Source organism: Ambystoma mexicanum, chromosome 11, assembly GCF_040938575.1.
Source record: "Ambystoma mexicanum isolate Mex_15411 chromosome 11, UKY_AmexF1_1, whole genome shotgun sequence".
Classification (NCBI taxonomy): Eukaryota; Metazoa; Chordata; class Amphibia; order Caudata; family Ambystomatidae; genus Ambystoma; species Ambystoma mexicanum.
Window position 1 is genome coordinate 18,374,305 of NC_090934.1, and position 21,760 is coordinate 18,396,064.

A 21,760-nucleotide genomic window follows, 5' to 3' on the forward strand; every position below is an offset into this window, starting at 1 on the left:
TGGGAGACAGTAGTCAGTCCCAGGGTATGGAGTCTATGGTGGGGTGTCACTATGACACCCCTGTGTTACTGCACGGAGGGTGCTGTGCAACACACATAGTAAAAACACATGAGACCCTATGGAGTAAAGGACCCCATAGCCCATAAAACACATTAACAGTCAAAGGAACACCATAAATCATGTCCAAGAGCGGGAGAAAAAGAGTCTCACTCTTGGCAGGAGAAAAAAACAAACTCCAGAAATCCAGCAAAGCTGCTGGGGGACTCACTAGGTTAGGAAATTCAGCCTAAAGAGAGAATTCTCCCTAACAGTAGGTAAGTAGAAAAGTCTTTGCACAATGTTTTAGAAGTCTTTGAAGAAAAGAAGAATCAAATGTAGGGCCACAAGCCGTTAGACTTGTGAGGGGTAGAAGATGCAAGCAACTCTACAAGAGGTAAGTTCTCTCAGACTTTGTACAGTACCTTTGCATTGAAGAAAACGTGCGGCAGATGACCTCTGTTCCTGTGCATCTCTGCAGATCTTACTGTTCCTGGGCCTCAGTTGTGGGGACAAGAAGGAGGACTTGTGGGGACTCCTGCACTGCAATGGAACAGTCACCACTCGCAACCGGCAATCTTCAAATCAGTGGCTGTTCAGTGTTTCAGCTCCTCGCATCTACCGCAAACATCAACACAGCGGTTCCTGGATGTCAAGATGGACTTTCTTTGCTTCTGGGGTTCCGCACTCTCTTGAGGGGGCTCAGGCTCGGTTAGTCCTGCTTCCTGGGAGTCCGGATGGATCTTCCTGAAGCTCTAGGCCAGCTTAAAACAATGCACCCAATCTGGTATTCCTCTCCCTGGCTATACGGTTTCCAGCAGCAACTCTGTGGAAATTCAACCAGCTCTGAGAAGTATGTCCAGATGGCTTACCTTGGAGTTGATTGCTCCCACCAACTCAAGGAGAGTAGTCGTCCTTGCATGGGCTTATCTGTCGATACAAATTTGGAGTTTCAGCACAGCAGCAGGGCTTCACCGGGCAAACCAAGGGTCCAGGAGTTGCAGAAGGCGTCCTCTTCAAGTTCTTCTTCGGTTTCTTCATCCAGTGGTCGACACTGCCTTCCAAGCCAAGAGACTCGCCTTTTATTCAGTTCTCTACCATTCATTCCAGCCTAGCTGTCAATCACCCAGCAGGGTGGCTGTCCTTTCTGGACAGTCAGCCGGCCAATCACTACAGAGTGCATTTGGCTCTCCTAGGAGACTAAGCACCAGGAGTTTCGGGCACCTCCTCACTTCCTGCCTACCCCAGACACCCTGGAGCCAGAGGCGGGCTTCACTCGTGAATACCGCCTAAGGCAAAGCGAACAATGGGACCAAACCTGGTTTGGCACGCAGAGTAAATCTCAAAAAGGACCTTTCCACAAAGAAATGGCAAAAAAAGAAGACCGGGTCAATTTTGTTAAGAATAGGATCCTTGGGTGCTTTTCTGCAGCTGCGAACGCAGCCCACAGTAAACGCCCGTGGTAAACGCACACCACAGTAGTTAAAACAAAACCACTGCCACCAGCCATTCAGTGAGGAAAGGGTAACATAAAATTGTTACATGAGAAGATAGACAAAGGGGATACTAAGTAACCCCTCCAGCACTCTATTGTAAGATAGTGTGTGCTGGGTCTAGAAAGTTACAAATGTAAGTAAAGTCAATTTCCCTTTACTGCTCTTGGAAACAGCAGTTTATCCCAGGGAAGGTATTTAAACCTTTGGGAAATCTGGCAGACTTCCCTGTGCCACTGCACTGAAGGTGCTGTGTGACACAATGTGAAAGATGATGCCTATGGAGTTTGTCAGACTCCATAACCAAAAGAAACACAAAGCTCAGAACTCACATTAAAATACATAAGAGAGTGGGAAAAAGGGTTTCACTCTTTCCAGGTTAAAAAAAGCAAGTCCTCAAAATCCAGTAAAGTTGCTGGGGGTCTCTAAGGTGGAGAGAATTAGCATATTTCTGAGAATTCTCCCTAAGAGTGAAGACTCTGGGCACCGACTTCAGTCCTAAGGGGAGGGCCTTGAACTGGTAATGCTTCCCCTGAATGACTAAGTGCAGGAACTTGCGATGCTTTTCGTGTATGGGGACGTGGAAGTATGCATCCTCTAGATCCAACGATGACAAAGTCTCCCTCCTCCAGCTGGCCGAGCATGTGCTGCAGCATGACCATCCTGAACTTCTGGGACTTTATGTGCTTGTTGAGTCGTCGTAGGTCGAGAATGGGCCTCCAGCACCCGGTCTTCTTTCTTACGAGAAAGTATCTTGAGTAAACTCCGGAGCCCCATAGTCGCTGCAGAGCCAGCTCTATCGCCCCCTTTTTTAACATGGTCTGAACTTCCAGCAGCAGCTGAGGGATGTGGTGTTCCCGGCCACTTCTGTTGAAGTTTTAAAGTGTGTCCGTGGGCGAGAGTGTCCAGCACCCTTCTATTGATGGAGATGGTCTCTCACATGCCGAAGAAGTTCGCAAGCCAGCCTCCCAATGGGGTGCATGGGTGAGGGTCCAACTTCCCGGCCAGTTCAATCTTGCTTGGAGGTCGGCGTGCCACCTTTGGGCCATTGACGACTCAGGCGCGGGCCACCTCCGAAGGCCTTGGAGTGACCCCTGTTGGCTTCTTGGGTCAAAGAATGGGAGGGTTGGAGGTAAGAAGATGAGCCCCCGCCAGAACCCTTTGAAGACCTGCTAGACTTTCCTCTTGAGGAACAAAAGGACTGCCAGAGTTGTTGCCGAGTGCCCAAGGCATGGGCCATGTCCTAGTTGGTCTTTATGGCCCAGAGGGATTCATCGACGGCCTTCCCGAACCGGTTGTCTCCATCGAACGACATTTCCAGGACCTTCGTCTGTACCTCTTGTCTATAGTTGGTGACCTTGAGCCAGCCACAACGGCAAACCTTGTTTCCAATCTGGCGGAAGCCGTATCCGCAATGTCCAGGGCCACTGTGATGGCGTGGTCCGACATCACTTTGCCTTCCTGGTGGATCTCCAAAGCCTCAACCCGTTTGTCATCGGGGAGGAAATCCAGGAGTGGGGCCATCTTGTACCAAAGCTCCCAGTCGTATCTGGCCACGATAGCCAAGGTGTTGGCCGCGTTGACCGCCACCGCTGAGTAGTGGCGGTGGCTGTTTCTACCCATGGAATCCAATTTCTTCCTCTCGTTGTCTGGAGGTGCGGATGAAGAAGATGCCGAACTCAACGATTTCTTCCTGGTGGCCACAGAGCCCGGCGCCGTTTGAGACTGCAGGCTCTTGGGCGCAGACTCTGGTACCCTGTACTTCTTTTCAAGTCGGTCTCTCTTTGCTGGGGCTGTTGCGGGTTTCCTCAGCAGGGCCAACCCACTCATTCCAGATGTCGTCCAGGAGCGGCACTGACCGGACGGTCTTCCTCTCCGCCTCTCAGTGCTGGTACAGGAGGCCTATCTTCTTCTCTTCCTGGGTGAGCTGGATAAGCTCTGACGCACGGACGATCATGGTATGAAAGGATCCCACTTCGTCCGGTGGAGAAGCTCTCGGTTGCAGTGATGAAGGATCCCCTTCACGCCATCGTCGTCCGTGTCCGTTGTCGCTGTGTCCATCCCCGTCCCTCTAGGGGGGAGGAGCAGCAACGGTCGGAATGGTGGCATAGGATGCCGCCTCCGCTTCTTTGCCGGTGGTTGCCCGGTGTGAGTGGGGTCACCGGTGGTGGTGCCATCGGCACCCTCCGCTGAATCTCCGACACCAGCGTGTGGAGGGTCGAGAGGATATCATGCGAAAGGCCTCTAGGAGGCACCTGGGGAACTGGGTAGCTGTGCTCAGCGCCCATGCCCTCGTCACTGTAGTCGGCGCTGCCTCCGCGGGCATTGTCCCAATGTTCCCATTGTCGTCGTCACCGCCCTGAATGGTGTGGACGGAAAGGATCTCCTCCTCGTCGGATGAAGAAATGTCAGTTCCTTGGAGTTCTTCTCTGCCCTCTCCCTTTCTTCGGGTCCGGAGGAGTCGTCCGGGCTAAGGTCTGTCATTCTCTTCTCGGAAGTCTTCTCTACTGGCTTGACCGAAGCCTCCCTCCTTGGAGGAAGAGCCACTCTGGCCGCCGCTGGGGTATCCAGGACCGGGTCAGCCCCTTTTGCCTTAGAAAGGGAGGCCACCACCAACTCGATCGAGGACGATGATTTGGCCTGGATCACCTGAGCCTTCACGGGCAGGCTGGGCACCTTGTCCTGCTTGGCCTTCTCCGTCACGGGCAGGTCGGACACCTTGCCCTACTTGGCCTTCACCAGCATCTCCCGCAGCTTCCCCGGGTTAGCCGACTTTCTCTTGGACGAAGAGCTGGAGTGGTGGTTGGAGATCGTGGCAGACGGAAACGATGAACACGCCCTGACCGTCGCGAGACCTGCAGGAGCGGCGACCCCGATGGAAGCGGACTCTCAGTGATTGGCCTTGTTTTGGGCCCCCACGGATAGAGCACCCTCAAAAGACTTAGAAGTCCGCTCAGGTTGCCTGGATCCGGCAAGACATTGAGAATGAGAGAGACAAAGACAGAGAGAGGCAGAGAGTGAGAGACAGGGAAAGAGAAGCAGGTAAGGAGGGGGTGAGAGAGAGGAAGCAGGAAAGAGAGGCCAGGAAGAGGAGGGGGGGATAGAAAGAGAGAGCTTATGTGTAATAGAGCCAGGACCCTGCGATAGGGAGGTGGCAAATGGCCTAGTGAGGGAGAACCACTATTCAACCTGGAAGCTGTGAAGCTTACTGGCAAGAGGCGGGCATCCCTAGCAACAGCACTTTGCTACGTCCCACTGGGTTCTACTTAGGTAGACCACACACTACGGGATGAGACTGCCACACCATATGTAAGCCTGCCAAAGAAGTCTATAATAACGACAGAAGATCGCAGGAAGCCTAATCGCACCCAAAGACTAAGTGATGGGGAGATCTGAAAGACACTGTGTTGCACACTTTCCATTTGCTTTTCCCAGACATGCATTTGTTTTATGACAGCAAGGACCAGGAGTACTTGCTATTGGAAAGAAGTAATACCTGGATGGGAAAGGAACTGAAAAACGCGTTGCTCATCTTTATGATTACTAAACAGAACTTACCATTCTGAACTTCCTAGAACCGAGGGGTGGGGAAGAAGGGTGGGATACCAACAGGCCAAAAATAGTTCAAATAAATTAAAGTCTGTTAAGACAGTATGGTGTCCGATCCCATCTTCATCCCATGGCCATCTCGTGACCCTACCCACATTGTGTTTCTCACTGACATCCACTAACATAGCAGTGCTAGCATGAGAAAAATGGCCAATGACAGCTTGATTTTCAATGCCCCTGTCTGTTCAGGCCAATGGCAAGGAATTAAGAAGGCTGTCTTCAGAGTTATGCTTTTACAGACTGACAACACACAAACGTTTAGTTTTTCCAACTTCTGCCTAGATGAATGCCTGGGAATCAGGCACTTCACTATGCCTATGTCGTTCTATGATCTGGACCGGTGATGGGTCGTACTAGACAGTTGGTTAAGGAATGAGAGAGGGGTAAATAAGGCTGTGAATGAGCTGAAGTGTTAAGGAGATTTTCCCGAGGCCATATTTCTAGGGCCTTTGTATCTTAGTCCTGCTCGGTTCACACTCTCACAACGATAGGACGGCCGATTAGTTAATGCAACTTCTCAGAAAGAGAAAGATGTTCTTAAAGCCACAGTAAACATGTTTGATATGTACTCAATGTATTATTTATTATAAAGTCGTGTTTTACTACCAATTAGAAAACAGGTATGGTGGTGGGTCAGCATTCCACCTGGATAAGGCTCCGACTAAGGCCCTGAGCTCTTTATCCAGCTTTTTCATTTTGGTTTTAGTGATTTGACCATATTATGATGGCATTCCAGCACAGGAGAGAGAGGTGCAACAGATGTTATTGGCCCACACAAAAGCTGTGCCTCGCTTTGTCACATAAACAGAATAAAACCACATAAAACTGTTGGAGTAGGTGCTCAGAACTTTGCTGCGGACTTTGTCCCAGTGGAATGTTGTCTAAGGAAGACACTGAGCAATGGAGCGGACCGATAGGAGAGAAACTTCAAACTTTGTAGCAGTGAGTAGGGCCCTTTGCAAACCCATTGTTCAAAATGGCCCAACAACATTCCAGTATTATAATGAAGTTGAGGGGAGGAGGGCTGTCATAGGTGTTAAAGGCCCAAACTGAGTTATGGGCCTGAGGCAAAACAGAGATACAGGGATTGGTCATTTTTGAGCAGACATACAGAATGTAGCCCCAGGATTGAGGGATTGGCAATTCTGAGCACAGACTGAACACGTTCAATCCAACACACTAAGCTACACAACCCTGTGTCAACAGACTCCTCACGGCTGGCAAGATAGCAGCCCATTGAGAACTTGTGTCACCAGTTTGGCCCACTGTGGTGCAGGTTTCAGCATGTCCCAATGTCAACAGCCCTTACCTGGTGTTCTGCAATGAGTGCTTTCACTTGATCGATGTTCTGAGGGACAGGATCTTGGTCTCGCTGGATCAGGGTAGTTTCTGCCCATTGTATCCAGGATAATAGTTCTTCCAACAGGTCTGCATTTGCCATCAACTCTGCATGCGCCGTTTCCAATCGCTGTTGGTGTTGCTTTGCCCATGTTAGAACCTAGATGAGGGGAAACAGAGCAGCGGTCAACAAGTAGACAGACGCAGTGCCAACAACATATTCCAAGGTGTACAAGGTCAGAGAGGTTGCCAGTGGGATTATACAGGAGGTAGACTCCACCCCCCAACAGAATGTACAGGAGGTAGACCCCACCCCTCTCAAACTGAGTGCAGATAACTTGTCAGGTTGATCAATGACTAGTACTGCGAAAATCAGAATTGTAGGGCCTGGAAGGCCAAAACGAGCACATTATAGGGCAGTATATATTTTTGGGGTCAGAATGCCTTGAGCAATAGAGGGCATGTTAGATAGCATACATGTATTAAATATACCAACATTCTAGGCTCGAAACTGAACAGGAGTGGAGTTCTGATCAAAAATAGATCGGGCAACCATTTTGTAATAAGCTTGTGTCTCGGGAGGATAGCTCAGCGGCAATGTGCTCACCTTGGAAGCAAGATGACACAGAGCAACATGGGTTCAATCCCCGGGTCTGCGCTTAGAAAACTCTGGGTATTAAGTGTGTTATGAATAACCCATCATAGCATATCATAACCAGGCATTCAGAAAAAGACATAGGTCCTCATTCCGAGGGTGGCGCAAAGGGATTACGGGCACTGGTAAGGACAGTGGTGCCGGTGGTCCCTTTGAGCCCTATTCCGAGGTCCCTTAGCGGGCCCGTCCTTAATGCCTTAGAACACTGAATTAAATGCTGGTTTTACCAGGCGTTATGGACGGGGCCCGTTAAGGGACTTCAGAGCTAATAACGGTACCGCAATTTGCGGTACCGTTATTAGCGCCTTCCCATTGAGCCCTATGGGGGCTCAAATGGGAATGGGGAATGGCTTTTTCAATGGGGACTTACCGGTCCCGCCAAGGTCGGACTGGACCGGTAAGTCCCCATTGAACGGTCCCGTTATTGGTGGTAGTCATGGTGCTAATAGCTTGGAATGAGGGCCATAGTCAGGCGGATCCTAAAATGGTTTCTAGAAATACAAAATGGTCAAATTTCACAAAGTCATGATGATGTAATTGAATATTTTTTTATAAATAATTCATTGAAAGTTCAGTAGACAAGGACATACTGTCTGGACTTCTTGGCAGTAATTTTGACAAGACGGGGGCAGCCATGTAGTGATTCAAGGCAAGGTAGCAATTAGTACAGATAGCTGGTCAGCTAGCAACAGTTGTTGGGTTCACAGGCAGTGCATACAGGTGATGCCCATACTTGGACTCCTGTGACAGGGGGACATGGTGCTGTCTGCCAAAATTATCTCAAGGATGATGTCAGAAGAACAAGTTACTTACCAACTGTAACGTTCTTTCGATTGGATGTTCCTCCCACGTATTCCTCATCTTAGATATTCGTATCTGCAGCTTTGCTGCTTCGGAGAAAATAATTCCAACCAGTGGACGCTGTGCTTGAGGTCGCGGTGTCGATGTCCCTCGAGGGCTGAAGTTGAGGGTTGACGTCATCCGCAGTATGAAGGGCTCGAGCCGCGCCCGTTGGCTTCAGTTCTGTTTTTTCGCTATACCCAGCTGAGTAGTCTACCAGGCTTTCTTTAGACCACACGGTCTCAAGGAATTCAGAGTGCAATTGACGTAAACTGTATGGCAGGGTAGGCTGGGAGGAACATCCAATCGAAAGAACGTTACAGTTGGTAACTTGTTCTTCAAATGGATTGTGTCCTCCCACTTATTCCTTATCTTAGATAGACTCCCAAAGCAGTATTAATTTGGAGGAAGGAGTACTAGGTGATACTAATCATGGACCGTATGAAGAAGGGCCTTAGCAAACAGACCTCCGTGTGATGAGGTGGAATCTAGAGAATAGCATTTCACAAAAGTGTGCACAGACGACCAGGTGGCCGCTGCACAAATATCTTGCAACGGAACACCCCTCTGGAGAGCCATGAAAGTTGCCATGTCGCTAGTTGAGTGAGCTCTTAGCCCATGTGGAGGCTCTTTTCCAGCCAATCTGTAGCATTCGGTAATTGCCAACATTTTCCATCTGGATAATATCTGTTTAGTTACTGCTAGGCCCAATTTATGTCCAGTATATCCAACAAAAAGTTGATCACCTTGCTGAAATTTTGCCAATCTAGCGATATAAAAACTGAGAGCCCTTTTGGGGACCAGTCTGTGTAGGCTTTCTTCCTCTTGCATGAGGAGGTGGATAAAAAGAAGGCAGAGTGATTTTTTGCGACAGATGAAATCAAGAGACTAGTTTAGGCAAAAACAAGGGTTTGACTAAGAATAACTTTATCCTTATGAAAGATGGTGTGAGGAGGCTTACAAGAGAGAGCCTGCAACTCACTCATCTTGTGGGCTGATGTAATTGCCACTAGAAGGATTGTCTTTAAAGTAAGGAGCCTTAGTGGACAAGAGTGCAAGGGCTCAAAAGGAATACATGTAAGGATTTTTAAAACTAAATTTAAAACCCACTCGGGTACCTGAAAAGGGACTGGAGGGTACACATTAGTGAGACCTTTCAGGAACTGGACAAAGGCATCTTGAAGTAAGTCACTTCTTCTGAGGAGTGCTTAAAAATAAAACAGCGCTGCCAGGTATCCTTTTATTGTGCCAACCTGAAGCCCCAGATTGACCAAGTGTAAAAGGAAGGAAAGTACCAAAGGTGTATTAAATAGGAATGGGGCCACATTCTTATCTTTGCGCCAGTTACTGAACTTGTTCCAATGACACCGGTACAAGGATTATGTTGCTGGCCTTCTGGCCGAGAGCAAAATCTGCATTACGTCATCCAGGAGGTCCCAATACTTATATCTTAGCCTCTCAGGAACCATGCATGAAGGCTGAGTGTCTTGACCTCTGGATGAAGAAACCGACCTTCCTCTTGTGAGAGAAGATCCTTGCTTTGTGGAAGATATATCGGAGGGCAGATGGACATGTCCAGAAGGTCCGGGTACCACGTCGTCCTGGCAGTTTTCCTGAACTTTCTCAACCTCCTGATTACATGAGGAATCACAGGGACTGGAGGGAACGCGTATAAGAGTGGAAATTCAAAGTCCACATGAACACATCCTCTAGAGCTCCTCTTGGAGGAAATTCCCTTGAGCAGTACAGTTCGCACTTCCAGTTGACACTGGTCGTGAACAGATCCGCCCGAGGGGTTCCCCAAAGGGTGAAGATCTCTTGAAGGACTTCCTGAGATAGTTCCCACTCGTTGAACACTGTGCTCTGCCTGCTCAGAGCATCCGCCGCCATGTTCTGCTCTCCGGCTAGGTTAACTGCAGACAGAGATTCCTTCTTGTATTGCCCAGAACCAAAGCTGAATTGCCTCTCTGCACAGTGGTAGTGATCCTACACCTCCACTCTGGTTGAGGTAGTACATGGCCACTGTGTTGTCCGTCATTATCAGGACATTCTTTCCTTGTACAAAGGGCAGAAAGGCCTTCAGCGCTAGTCTGATTGCCCTCAGCTCCAAAAGGTTGATGTGCAGTTTGGACTCCGATGATTGTCAGATCGTTGGTGTGGGCTCCCCACCCCGTGAGTGAGGCTTCTGTCACTACTGTTATCTCCGCCCATGGTTGCAAAAAGATTCTCCCTTGAGGAGATTGTGCTTGCAAGCCCGCCATAGAAGATCTTGAGCCACTCTGGCTGGAACTTGCAAAAGATCTGACATATCGCCTGCAAATTCTGAACCATTTTGTCCTGAGGGCCCATTGAAGGGATTTCATTCTCAATCTGTCCTCTGGCACCAGAAAATTCAGGATGCCATGAGGCCGAGCAACCTCAGAAAATTGAAGGCCGGCAGTTGCTGGGCATTCTGGAACTTTGTTACCATCTGCAGAATGTGATGAGCTCTCACCTCGGGCGGGGAGGCTTTGCCTGAGGAAGTATCCAGGACTGCTCCGATGAATTGGATTTTTTGGAATGGTATCATATTTGACTTCTTGTAATTGAGGGAGAAGTCTAGTCTGTGTAAGAAGAGGCAGGTCATGTTCAGATGCTCCTGGGCTTGTTCAGGTGAATGTGCCCCGATTAACCAATCGTCCAGGTAAGGGTAGACATGAATCCCACCTGTCCTGCGACTCGCTGCCACTACCGCCATCAGCTTGGTGAAAACGCTCGGGCAGAGGTCAACCCGAATGGCAGAACTCGAAACTGTTAGTGAAAACTGCCAATAACGAACCTCAGGTACTTCCTGTGCCTGAGATGGATCACCACATGAAAGTAAGCATCCTGAAGGTCCAAAGATACCAACCAGTCCTGGAGCTGGAGAGCCTGAAGGATCTGAGAAAGTGTTACCATCTTGAACTTGTCCTTCCTGAGGAACTTGTTCAAGTTTCTTAAGTCCAAGATGGGTCTCAATCCTCCGTCCTTTTTTGGGATGAGAAAGCATGGAGAATACCAACCCTTGTTCCTCTCCGCTAAAGGTACAAGTTCTATTGCACCTTTCTCTAGCAGGGTTAAAATGTCCTGCAACAGGAGCGGATCTGGAATTTTGGCAGAGTTGTTTCCCGGTGGATGATCCGGAGGCCTTTTTTGATAGGGAAGGCAGTAACCCTGGGCTACTGTTTCCAGTGCCCAAGCATCTGAAGTAGTGACCCGCCATTCGTTCAGATGCTGAGAGATCCTGCCTCCCACCATGGGTCTTGTGGGTCAAGGCCTCAGAGTGGCTTTGCGGCAGCTGTAGCAGTGGTTGAGGGGACAGATGCTGCTGCTGGGGCTGATCTAGCAACCTTTCCTCGTCCACCATGAGAACATTTTCTTTGCTGTCCTCTTTGACTGGCCTGTCCTTTTCCTCTTCCAAATGAGGAATAAAAACAAAAAGGACGACCCCCTCCAGGAAGATATGCCTGAGTGAGGGTGTTGCTGAGATTGTCGTATGGAGGCGCTAGCGAAGTGACTTAGCGGCCGCCTTACAGGTCTGCAGCTTCTCCAAACTTTCATCTGCCTTGCTGCCGAACAACCTCAAGCCATCAAATGGAATATTGAGAAGTCTGGCCTGCACATCCGGTGTGAAAATAGACTTTCTCAGCCACGCAAATCTGCGTAGCACTGTGCTAGACGCCATGGACCTGCTGATGCTGTCAGCAGTGTCCAGTCCTGATCGAAGGCATTCCCCCATAGCCACCTTTCCATCTTTCACAATCGCAAGGAAGCCGTCTCGCTCCTCGCCCTCAGGAATATGTTCAGGCACTGCAGTAATACAATCCCAGAGGGTGCATGTGATTCATGCAAGGGTGCAAGTCACATTTGTTGACTTTAAGGCCATGCTGCCCGAAGAGAAAATCTTGTGAGACCAGGCATCAATTCATTTATCATCCCCACCTGGGGGAATCGAAGGGCATGCCGATTTGTCTAGTGGATGTGGCTGCCTGGACTACTAAACTCTCAGGTTTAGGATGTTTAGTTAAGTATTCAGGGTCAGAAGAAGAGGGTCTGTATTTTCCTGCAAATTATTTATTTACCGCTGGTCCAGAATTTGGGGTTTCCCATGCAGCCATAACCTTTTTCTGAAGGGCAGTGTGAAAGGGAAGGACAGGATCCTTTTGAGGAGCTCCAGTAAGAATGTCTGTCATGTCGTCTTGCGCATAAACGGGGTAATTTCTATGCCACCCCATGAATTCTACCACCCTATTCATAAGGTTTCTATATCCCCAAGTCTTCATGGTCAGCAGGGTCGGGTTTATCAAATTCCAATTCAGGAGACGTGTATAGACCACTAACTATTTTCAGACATTCAAAGAGGTCAGACATTTTGGACTGAAGATCAATTAGTTCCTCAGGAACATCCCTTGTACTACATTTTACCACAGCAGGGGAAATATCCTCTTCAGAAGATTGTTCTATGTAAATAGAAGCCATAGACTTGAAAAAGTCTTGTCTAGGCACAGGGTGAACATTTTTATCCATGGCCTGTGGAGGCATATAACGTTGGTTTTGACAAAGGCGTAAAATACTGGCACCGGAATCAGCGTTGACCTCGACAAAGGCTTTGAAGGCGTCAAAGTCGTTGACACAGGCTTCGACATGGTCAAAGGAGCTTTGGATGTAAGTGCCGTTGAGGAAGCGGTCGACACTGTCCTCGACGCGGGTCTCAAGTAGGTCTTAAACAGATGCCTCTAGGAGACCTTCGACACAAACTTTGATGGCGGTTTGGTACCCAAAGCCATTTTGCCTGGTGTTGCGCCCGATTTATGCACCAGTGCTTTGCTCTTTTTATGAGGTGTCGGAGAGGTTTCTCTCAATGACACCCTCGATTTTTCACTGGATTTAGAGCGTCTAGTCTCAGACCTCCCTCTGTCACTTTTCGAGTAAGCCAGGGCATGACCTTCACGCAATTTCTTCGCGGGGGTCTGGGCCGTGTTCTCAAAAAATGTGCATCATCGACGCCCTGAAGGTCTCCCATTTCCTAGGGGAATCGTGCTTTGATGGACATTCGATAACCCCTGTATCGGACGACGAAGAAGGAGATCAGTGACGCCTTTTCATCGCCTTCTTCGAAAGAAGACAAAGATTTATGAGACCGACTTCTCGACCTAGATTTCTTCGATATACCTTGTTTACCACTAGACTCAACTGAGTCTTTCTTTTTTCTCAAAGAACACTTCGAGGATTCGTCCCCCACTGCCAATTTACCTCTTCGTTCCTTGAGAGCTTTGTTGGTCATGGCCTGACAGGAACCGCATTTGTCAACTCAATGGTCCGGACCCAAGCACCAGAAGCAAACTCGATGTGGGTCAGCAATAGACATTTTCTTCCCACATTTCTGGCACTTTTTAAAACCAGTTTTGGGGGTAGAAGGATTTCATGAGGAAGACATTGTCGAAACTGAAGCGCCGTTTTCGTACACACGAAGCGAAAGCTTTGTTGGAAAAACGGAACTTGAGCCAATGGGCGCGGCTCGAGGCCTTTATACTGCGGATGACGTTGATGCTCAACGGCAGCCCTTGAGGGACATCGACACTGCGACCTCGAGCACAGCGCCCCAAGGTGGAATTTCTTTTCCCAAAGCAGCAAAGCTGCAGATACGACTATCTAAGAGGAGGATTACGTGAGAGTACACAATCCATTAGAAATGTTCTTTCTTGACACATCAAAGGATTCATTTTAAAGGTCAAGTGTGTCTCACACAAATTTAATTAGTTGCATGCACAGGTATGACATGGGTACCTGGTGAGCGGCAGTCCAGCCAACCAACCCTGAGAGGGGAGAGGGTTCGTCTTTAATTTTAAAACCAAGAACAATGGTTTGTGTATTATTTATTAAATTAAACCAGCCTTGATACAGTATATAAGGGGGCTAAATACAGAGCTTGTTAGATAACTGTTGGACTTCCTGCTGTATGTTGTCTGCTTGCTTTGAAGAATAGAATATGTCTTTTGAAATCCAGCCTGAGTCTCTGCCTGCTTTCCTGTTTGGTCCCCAGTCTTCCAGTCCTGATCCAGAAGCGCCAGAGGCCCAGAGAGGGTACTGATCCCATCTCGACAGGAGTGACCACAATAAACACACCATCAGTAGAGGGCTTAGGAAGCTAGTCAAACAGCAGGCAGGCAGAGACAACGTTAGCTAAAAACCACAGGGCAATGGATAATAGACACTGCTAGCAAGTGCTTGGAAAGATTGATTACTGTAGATGGGAAATCTGCAAAGAAAACAGACTCACAGCATACCTGCTGATGTTTTGAGAGCTTGACCTAATTTATTTTAACCTCACACCACTGCTTAATTCATTTAGTTTTGGGGGTACATGTTAGTCCTTAAGTGTGGAATGACCCTGTCCCAGACCTTAAGGAGAATACTGCAAGGGAGCCAACCTCCCCAACCCCTTTTGTGACTGCATCGGTAAACCGAGACATGTTGGTGGCAGTGGTACCTTAATTTTACACTTTTTGTGTGCACTACTTTGCACCGTTTATTGTTACTGTGCAGTAACATTTTGTGCACTGATGTGCTCAAAATGGCTGACCATGTTACTTAAGCCCAGCCTTTATGCTTTACTGTCCCTTTGACTGTCTTTCTCCTGGACAGGGGTAGAAAACAGCCATATATGTGCTTCCCCTCTTTGAGGATTCTGGCCAGAGCCCTGGAGTAGCCATTTGTGAGCATTGAAATGGCTTGAGTTTGGTAAGGTGCTGCAAATGGCCCAAATGCACATCCCAAACCTTGTGATACTCATGACTGTACCAGAGCAGACTGCCCATGATTGGACAGCTGCCAGAGTTTGAAGGCTGAAGATTCCATCGTAGGTGACTTGGGTCTCCCAGCACAGGACTGTGTATATCGGGAGAGGATATGGAGTCAAGAGAGGCTGCAGAAGGAGGCTGGGAGACTGCTGCCGGGACAACCATTACCAAAGCCATCCATCGCAAGGTGAAGCGCTGCTATTTTATTAACAGGAGAGCTTTGTCCATGGGGCCTCCCCTCCCTTGAACTGGTGGGCCTAACCAGTTCAAAGTCCTGAAATCACCAAGGTCATCCTCCTGGAGATCTGAAGACTTCTGAGCCATTAGCGGGCCTTTATCACCTAAAGATGGCATTTCCTGGTGCTTGGATCTTGAGCAGCACAGCAATGTGAAATTGCAATGCTCTCTCCTTGTGGTCACTCGTCCTGTGTCTTGGTGCCTGAAATCCCTTTGTGGGGTCATTTCAACTGCTCCTCTTTTCTGAGACGTCATGTGGGTCATCCAATGTTGTGGAATCAGAAGCGAAAATTCTCCATCTTCTTCGTCCAGTCTAGCGGCACTTGATACCGCGAGGTCACTGACCGAAATTGAAACCTCCAGCTTTCAAACAAGAACACTCAGTATCTGTGGCCGCTAGACCTCCAATGTCACAACCTACAGTGAGAGCCGTTGTTCCCAAAAGGTCTGGATTTACCTGTGTTTGTCATTCATTCTGATCGAGGTACGAGGGACTCGTTTGCATATGTTTTTTGAAGGGACCCTGGTCTCCATTGTGAAGTTGGGTATAAATCCGTACTGGAGACGAGTAGACCAAAAGCGACTACCCCACGCCCCTCTGGTGATGGGGAGGCGAACATGTCACTCAGGGCCCGTGCCCCGCCCTCCTGTAAAAGTGAGAAGCATTATTCATTTAGGCAGCCATACCGCTCTTATACCAGGAAGGTGCATTAGGGAATGGATACAATGCAAATTGAAAGTGGCAAGAATAAGTGATAGGGGGTACATTTACACGTACACGTCCAATAGACATGAAGCAAATTACATTCATCATGAGGCTACATGAACAATAAGTTAAAAGAATGCATTTAGACTTGAAGAATATGACACTGCACCCATTCATGTAGGAAACACATTTATAAAGAAATGCACACACGTGTGCACAACATGAATAACATGGATATATTTCATTAACATAGAAATGCAACAGCAAAAGGTATTCATCTCATTTAAAATGTATGCCACAGCATGCATTACAAATGAATACAGGCCTTAAGCCTCAGGGAAGTTAGAATTGCTGAAGTCACAGAGATAATGAAATTGTCAGTAAGTGAGAACTAGGTAAGGTAGACAGACGAGCAATGAGAATGAGACAGCAAGCTTTATGTCCTTGGCAGGCTGGCTACAGCCCACTTCATCTCAAAACCACTTCCATCCAGCCTCTTAGTTGCAAAACATGTCCTGTCTTTATTAAAATGAGAATAACAGGTTTCATGCTGGTCAGCATATTAAGAGGTCATTGGAAGAGGAAATAATATTGCATTTCAGGAAGCATGTGTACCCAACAAGTGAGGGTAATGTATTTTATTGATAGAAATTAAATTGTAGGATTTATGTTAGAACAGGACTGATGTATGGAAAAGATAGGAGGGATTTGAGACACTCTTCATTTCACCTTAAACACCAGGGTTGACAGAATGCGCACCCCTGGGCGTTGGGGAAATGAAGGTCTCTGTTGTGTGTTTCTATGCTTGGATGGCTGTATTGGGTGATGTCTGAAAGATGGCCCCATCTGCAGTGCCCTGCAGTAATCCTTGCCGTTGCTGGTGCAAGCTGGTTAGAGGAATCCTGTCCGGGCACTCCGACACATTCAGGGTTGGTCATGATCCCCTCCCTACACAGGAAACTTCCCTTTGTTATTCTATGGAAAATGTCAGTGATTAAAGCACTGCGTATCGCATTGAGCCCATTCCTTCCTATTGGAAAAATGTGATTAACGTTTAAAACTCCCCCAAAGAAGCCAAAAACGTAGTTACTTACCTCACAAATTGAAAGAATGGCCATTGCAGCTGCCCAGCCCTCACCAGCGCTTTGGACCCAGGGCAGGTGTGAACAACCTGTCTCAACCCCTATTCGATGATCCGTGCCTGCTGAGCCTTTGGAAGTGTCCCTGAACCGACTGACCAGCTGTTAGGACATTTTTTCTGAAGTCCAACTAAGGGCTTAGTAAAACCAGTCAACTGAGACAGTACAAGACTCAACTCTTAGAATAAGGCTCTACACCACATGAGATCATGGTAGCCTAGATCGAGCAGCCAGGCTTATCTCAGGAGTAAGAGAGGGCTGTAGGAAGGTACAAAGAACCTGTAGTATATCAAGGATTCAATAGAAACACTTACAACCAGAAGTATTATGAAAATGAAAGCTTTATAATAAATACAAGTAGGCCAAGTTAAGTCTTGGGACACGTACTGGTCACAGAGTCATAAACACATTATCAAAAAGCAAAACAATGCTTGAAGGTACACAGACAAAAGCATAAACTTTCTTCAGAATACTTAACAGTAATTCTAGGGAAGTCAGACCTTATCAAACACATTTAGTATAGGGCACACCTATTGATGGGGCGTACAACCATATGTTACTTTCTGATTACATTCAGTAATACAAGGGTAGTAGGCCCTGTCAGTTATGAAGTGACACCCAGCTAAGGAGTCATATAATAAACCAACTTGTAAATATACTTTTCTGGAGCATGGAACACTCAATTCAAGGAACAGTAGAAAGCTAGAATTATGATTCAGGATAACACACAGATATACTAGGTGAGTAAAACCTTCTGGTCTAATATTGATTGATTATTTATTATGCGCTTCTACACAAGTGTTTCACAAGTGTTTCCCCTCCCATGCAAGTGCAACCATGCATGGGAGGGGAAGACATAGGAAAGACAAGACATACGATCTTACTAGGCATGGTACATTCAGATCATGCGGGTGAACAGAGCAGGAAGTGCAAGGGGGGCGCAAAAGGGAACAAGTGCGCCCAGTCCCATCAGAACATAGGTTAAGTGCAGAGAGATACCACTCTCATGGGTCGTGACCAAGTGCAGTAGTGCTGCGGCAAGTGCAAGGCCCGGGGGCAAGTGCATGAGACTGGCGAGGAAGGCTTGGGCCTGTGAGGCTCTGAAGGTACCCAAGGCAGCCAGTCAGCGAGACTGAGCAGAAATAGAGGAGAGAGAGCAAGAGAGCAGAAGGAGGTGGTTAGCAGGGGAGAGGGAGAGCGAAAGAGGAGGTTAAGAGGAAAGTCTTGAGGAGTTTCCGGAATTTAAGGCGATCCGGCTCAAGACAGAGAGAGGCAGGGAGGCTGTTCCAGAGGGAGGCACCTGCAGTGGTCAACAATCGACCCCGCTCCTCCTAAAGTCTCTGATTCGAGAAGCGGCTCACCCGCAGAGAGTTGGAGGATGAGCGGAGGGCTTTGGAAGGAGAGTATTTAGGAAGAGAGCGTTGCAGATAGAGTGGGCCCAGGCCCCAGAAAGCCTTGTGGACAATGCAAAGGTCTTGAACTTAATCCTTGCAGCCACGGGGAGCCAGTGAAGGAACACGTTACTTTCCTGTAACTGTTGGTCTCCAGCATGGGTCTGGCATGGATTCACATGCTCATGAATATTCCCAGTCAGGCTGGGAATCCTCGGTAAAGAAAAAATCTGTTTCATTTCTAAACTGTCTTTCTCCTAACAACCAATCACTGAGCTCTGGGTCATACTGTCCCCAGCCAATGACTGCCCTCTACCTAAGCCCCTCCCTTGGTAGCCATCTTCAGATTTGGTAGCACGTAAAGTGGAAGTAGGACCAAGAGAAGAGCCGCAGAGGGGTAGGCGGGAGGGTTCGCATGTGAATCCATGCCAGACGCTGTCCAGTCAAATGGTCGAAAACATTTGATCGAATGACCATTTGATCGACAGTCAAATGGTCGGAAAAAAAAAAGGTCGAATTTTTTATTTATTTATATATTTATATATTTTTTTTGTTTGGGTTGTTAAAAAAATGTTTTTAATGAAGAAAACAGGGGTTTGGGGGGAACCCCCCCATAAAAAAAGACCCTTTTTTTCGACCATTTGACTGTCGATCAAAAGGCATTCGATCCTTTTGTTTTCGACCAGATGACCTACAACCATGCCAGACCCATGCTGGAGAACAACAGTTACATGTAAGTAACTTGTTCCTTCTCCATCATGGGGTCTGGCATGGATTCACATGCTCATGAATAAAGAATAAATAGCAGTACACACATGCACAACCACAGGAGGTAGCAAGGCTCAACCTAAGCATCTCTTACCTCCTCACCAGGCTCACCTTCAAGCAAACAGGTTGTGCAGCACTGCTTGGCCGACTCTGGACTCCTCCCTGGAAACCCGGTCGACGCAGTAGAATCTCGTGAAGGTGTGTGTCGATCTCCACGTCGCAGCCCTGCAGATGTCCAGCAGGGACACACCAAACAGGAACGCAATTGTAGCAGCGATTGCTCTGGTAGAATGGGCTCTCGGACGGCCAGGCAGCGGTCAGTTTGCCAACTGGTGACAGTGAGTGATGCAGCCGGAGAGACACCTTGAAATGGCAGCCTTGTACAGGGCCTTCCCATGGTTCACAGGACCAAAGTTCCCAAAGAGCTGAGAGGTTTTCCGGAAACTCCTTGTGCGGGCCACATAAAACTTCAGCACTCTAGCCACACCCAGTGAGTGCAAAGTCCTTTCAGCCGGCGACGAAGGCGTCGGAAAAAACAAAGGTACCACCAAGTGCTTGTTTAGATGTAAGTCCGACGGCACCTTGGGCATTAATGAGGGGTGCGTCCGCAGCACCACCCTCGTCTCATGAAAAGTCAACTAAGGTGGTTTACAGGAGAGGGCCTGGATCTCCCCCCACTCGTGCAGATGTGATGGCCACGAGAAAAGCTGTTTTCCATGACAAAACTTGAGAGGTCCTATGAGCCTAGTAAGCTCCAGATTGAGCTCCCATGACGGGGCTGAAGCCTTCATCAGCAGGAAGAAGCAAAATAGTCCTTTCACAAACTTCTTGACCAATCGATGCAACCATAAGGATGATCGTCCAGAAGATCTAGTGGTGCAGGAGATAGCCGACAGATGAACACTGTTGGAAGCATGGGCAGTCCTGCCTTGGCCAACAACAACAAATACAGAAGCATCTGCGGAGCAGTGACTCGTAGAGGGTCGATCTTCTGTGTACGGCACCAAACAGCAAACCTCTTACATTTGTGCCTGTAGCAATTGAGAGAAGCAGCTCTGGCCTTGGCGAGCACTTCCTTACAATCCGCTGGGAGATTGTAGCCCCCAAACTCTAGTGCTGCAGGAGCCAGGCCTTCAGGTTCAGCAATCCTGGGTCGTGGTGCAGAATCGCGCCTCCTTCCCTGGCGAGAAGATCTGCGACCGCCGGAAGCTTGACTGGAGGGGAGTCTGACATGTCCAGAAGGTCCGGGTACCATATCTGCCTTGGCCACGCCGGTGTGACGAGGATCATCCTGCACCAGGGCCATCTGAGTTGATTGACTAATCGAAGCAGCAACGGCAACAGATGGAACGCATACAGAAACAGGCCGTCCCAGGGGATGGAGAATGCATCTCCCATGCTCCCCTGCTGGCGAACCTCCAGCACTTGGTGTTTGTCGCCATCGCAAACAGATCGATCTGGGGATTGCCCCATCTGCGGAACAGGTGATCCACTTGGTCCTGCTGAAGTTCGCACTCGTGGCACAAGCGCAACACCCTGCTGAGAGAGTCAGCAACAGTGTTCTTCACTCCTGCCAGATGAAACGGGATGAGGAACAGTCCCTGGGCTACGGCCCAGTGCCAAAGGTCCTGCGCCTCTTTGGAGAGCGCTGGGGATCTGGTTCCCCCCTGCTTCCTGATGTAGAACATTGTGGTGGTGTTGTCCGTGAAGACCCTTACCACATTGCCCTTGAGGGATGGAAGGAAGGACTTGAGGGCCCAAAACACTGCCTGCAGCTCCAACACGTTGATGTGCAAGGTCTTCTCCTCTGGTAACCACAGGCCTCTTGCATGAAGACTTCCGGTGTGCGCTCCCCCTCCTTCCAGGGAGGTGTCTGTCATGACCATCTCCTGATGAGGTGGGGTCTGGAAATCCGTACCCGAGGACAGATGTGCGCGCACTCCCCACCACCGTATTGCTCGATCGAAACTCTCATCGAGTGTGACCTTGTCCTCGAAGCTTCCCGACACTTGTATCCAATGGGCATTGAGGAACTCCTGCATGGATGCATCCGTAGCCTGCAGAGCCGAATGAGGTATATGTATGACGACATCATGCCGAGCAGGGACTTGATGGACCTCACCCTTGCAATCTTCAAGGCCAACAGCCGTTGTACCTTGCCCAAGATGGCCGCTATCCTCTCCTCCGACGGAGACGCCAGGCACGACACTGTGATGAGTCGGTGTCCCAGGAACCATGCGTCCTGCGATGGAATCAAGCAGGACTTTACGTTGTTCACCGTCAGGAGCTGGACGGTCCTCGCAGTGTGTTCGACAGCGATGTCTTTTGAGCTTGCCCGGATGAGCCAGTCATCCAGCTAAGGGTACACGTGGATCCCTCGTAGACGCAGCTGCGGCGCCACTGGCGCCAGGCACTTGGTGAAAACTCTTGGCGCTGACTTCAATCTGAAGGTAAGGGCCTTGAACTGGTAATGTTATCCTTTAACCATGAAGAGGAGGAACTTGCAGTGGCCCTTGTGTATGGGGATGTGATAATAGGCATCTTCCAAGTCCAGGGACGATAGAAAATCCACCTCTTCCAGCTGTCCTAGCATGTGCTGAAGAGTCACCATCCAAAACTTTTGAGACTTGATGTACTTGTTCGGACGGCGGAGGTCCAGGATGGGCCGCCAACCGCGGGTCTTTTTTACGAGGAATAAATAAAAGAGTACAATCCGGAGCCCCACGCCTC

General features: G+C 48.7%; 1 protein-coding gene across 20 annotated transcripts in view; it reads right to left on the reverse strand.

Moving 5' to 3' along the window:
- The window catches only part of MACF1 (microtubule actin crosslinking factor 1), a 1,825,008-nt gene that overhangs the window by 160,654 nt on the left and 1,642,594 nt on the right, over positions 1-21,760 (reverse strand). For all 20 annotated transcript variants that reach the window (XM_069622429.1, XM_069622430.1, XM_069622431.1 and 17 more), the window contains one exon: positions 6,448-6,636. In XM_069622429.1, the coding sequence (XP_069478530.1) occupies positions 6,448-6,636 (189 nt within the window). The remainder of the gene's footprint in view (positions 1-6,447; positions 6,637-21,760) is intronic.